The sequence below is a fragment of the Petaurus breviceps genome, unplaced genomic scaffold, assembly GCF_028583685.1.
Source record: "Petaurus breviceps papuanus isolate PSGF00001 unplaced genomic scaffold, PetGlider_PUasm1.0 91041, whole genome shotgun sequence".
NCBI classification, from domain to species: domain Eukaryota; kingdom Metazoa; phylum Chordata; class Mammalia; order Diprotodontia; family Petauridae; genus Petaurus; species Petaurus breviceps.
Genome location: NW_027187400.1, coordinates 15919349 through 15920712, shown reverse-complemented (window position 1 = coordinate 15920712; position 1364 = coordinate 15919349). Strand labels below are relative to the sequence as shown.

Genomic DNA, 1364 nt, shown 5'->3' with positions numbered 1-1364 from the left:
GGGGAGGGGGCTGGATGGAAGACCAGGCAGGCAGGCATCCTCCCCTTTGCTTGCCTGCCTTAGGGCCCTTTTTGTTCTTCGAAGTCTCTCTCTCTCCCTCTACCTGTGCAGTTCTTTCCATCTGTGATGCCTCCCTCTCCTGGCCACTGACTCTCCTCCTCTCTCTGCCTCTCTGTCTGTCCCAGGGTTACAGGCGGCCTGGAGTTCGGGCTTTAGGCGTCTGAGGGGGAGGGGCTTGAGATGGGGAGGCAGGGAAGGCAAGGTGAGAGAAAGCCTAGGTCAGCTTCGGAAGGGTTAAGAAGTTAAAAGCTGCAAACCCAGGGAAGTAAAAAAAAGAGGGGGGAGAGATGAAAAGAGGGGGGGGAGGAAGGGGGAAGGGGAAGGATTGGGGAAGGGGGAAAGATCTCTCCCACTCGCAGCAATAAATCGGCTTAGAGGACGATAGCAGAACAGCCCAGAAAGGATTAAAGAAAAGTCTATATAATACAGAGGGGAGAGAGGGAAGGAGCGAGCGAGCAAGTGAGAGAGAAAGGGGGAGGGGGCGCTCGCTCTCGCTCTCTAGCTCTCTCTGGGAGTGGAGAGAGCGCGATTTCGCTCCGAAACTCCGAGCTGCTGGTCTGGACTCTTTGCTGCGGGTTTCGCACTAGCTAGACAGCCAGCCTGAGAAGCCCCGGACGACGGGCGCGCACTGGGGCTGCGCTCCAGCTCCCTCTCTTCTCCGGCCGGCAGTGCTGAGCCAAACCGAGCCCCAGCCAGCAAAGGCAAGACTAGCCGAGCCAGGTGTCGCTGAGCCGCCTCCCCTCCGGTTTTCAGCCAAGCCTCACGGGGTCCGCTCCCTCCCGTGGCGGCGGCGGCGGCTGCAGCTGCAGGCACAGGGCCGGCGAGGGGTGGGCAGGGAGGGCAGGATGGGGGAGCCCCGGCGGCGCCCGGCGGCGCCCGCCCTGCCCGCGTCCCTCGGCGCCTCGGCGGCCGGCTGCGGGCGGCGGGAGAACGCCTGAGCCGGATGGAGCGGGGCGCCTTGGCCGCCGCTACCGCCTCCTCCTCGTCCTCGTCCTCCTCCTCCTCCTCGTCCTCCTCCCCGGGGCCACCATGCGAGCCATGAACTGCCCGCGTGTCTGTCTTCTGCTCGCTGAGCTCCTGGACCTGGCGCTGGGTGAGTTGCGGGCACCTTCCCGGCCCGGGGACTGCTACTGCTGCTGCAGCCTCCACAGAGCGCGCGGGATGGCGGGGCTGAGCTGGGGGGTTGCCCCGGGCGCCGGGGTGTCTGGGGAGGGGCGCGGTGTGTGCTTGTGTGTATGTGCGCGCGCGCGCGGGCTCGTGTGTGTGTGTGTGTGTGTGTGTGTGTGTGTGTGTGTGTGTGTGTG

General features: G+C 65.0%; 1 protein-coding gene across 1 annotated transcript in view; it reads left to right on the top strand.

The window, feature by feature from the left end:
- The first annotated feature begins 945 nt into the window (after positions 1-945).
- The window catches only part of IGSF21 (immunoglobin superfamily member 21), a 400074-nt gene continuing 399655 nt past the window's right edge, over positions 946-1364 (top strand). Inside the window, exon 1 of the mRNA XM_069078440.1 lies at positions 946-1153. Coding sequence (XP_068934541.1) covers positions 1090-1153 — 64 coding nt within the window. The 5' untranslated portion in view covers positions 946-1089. The remainder of the gene's footprint in view (positions 1154-1364) is intronic.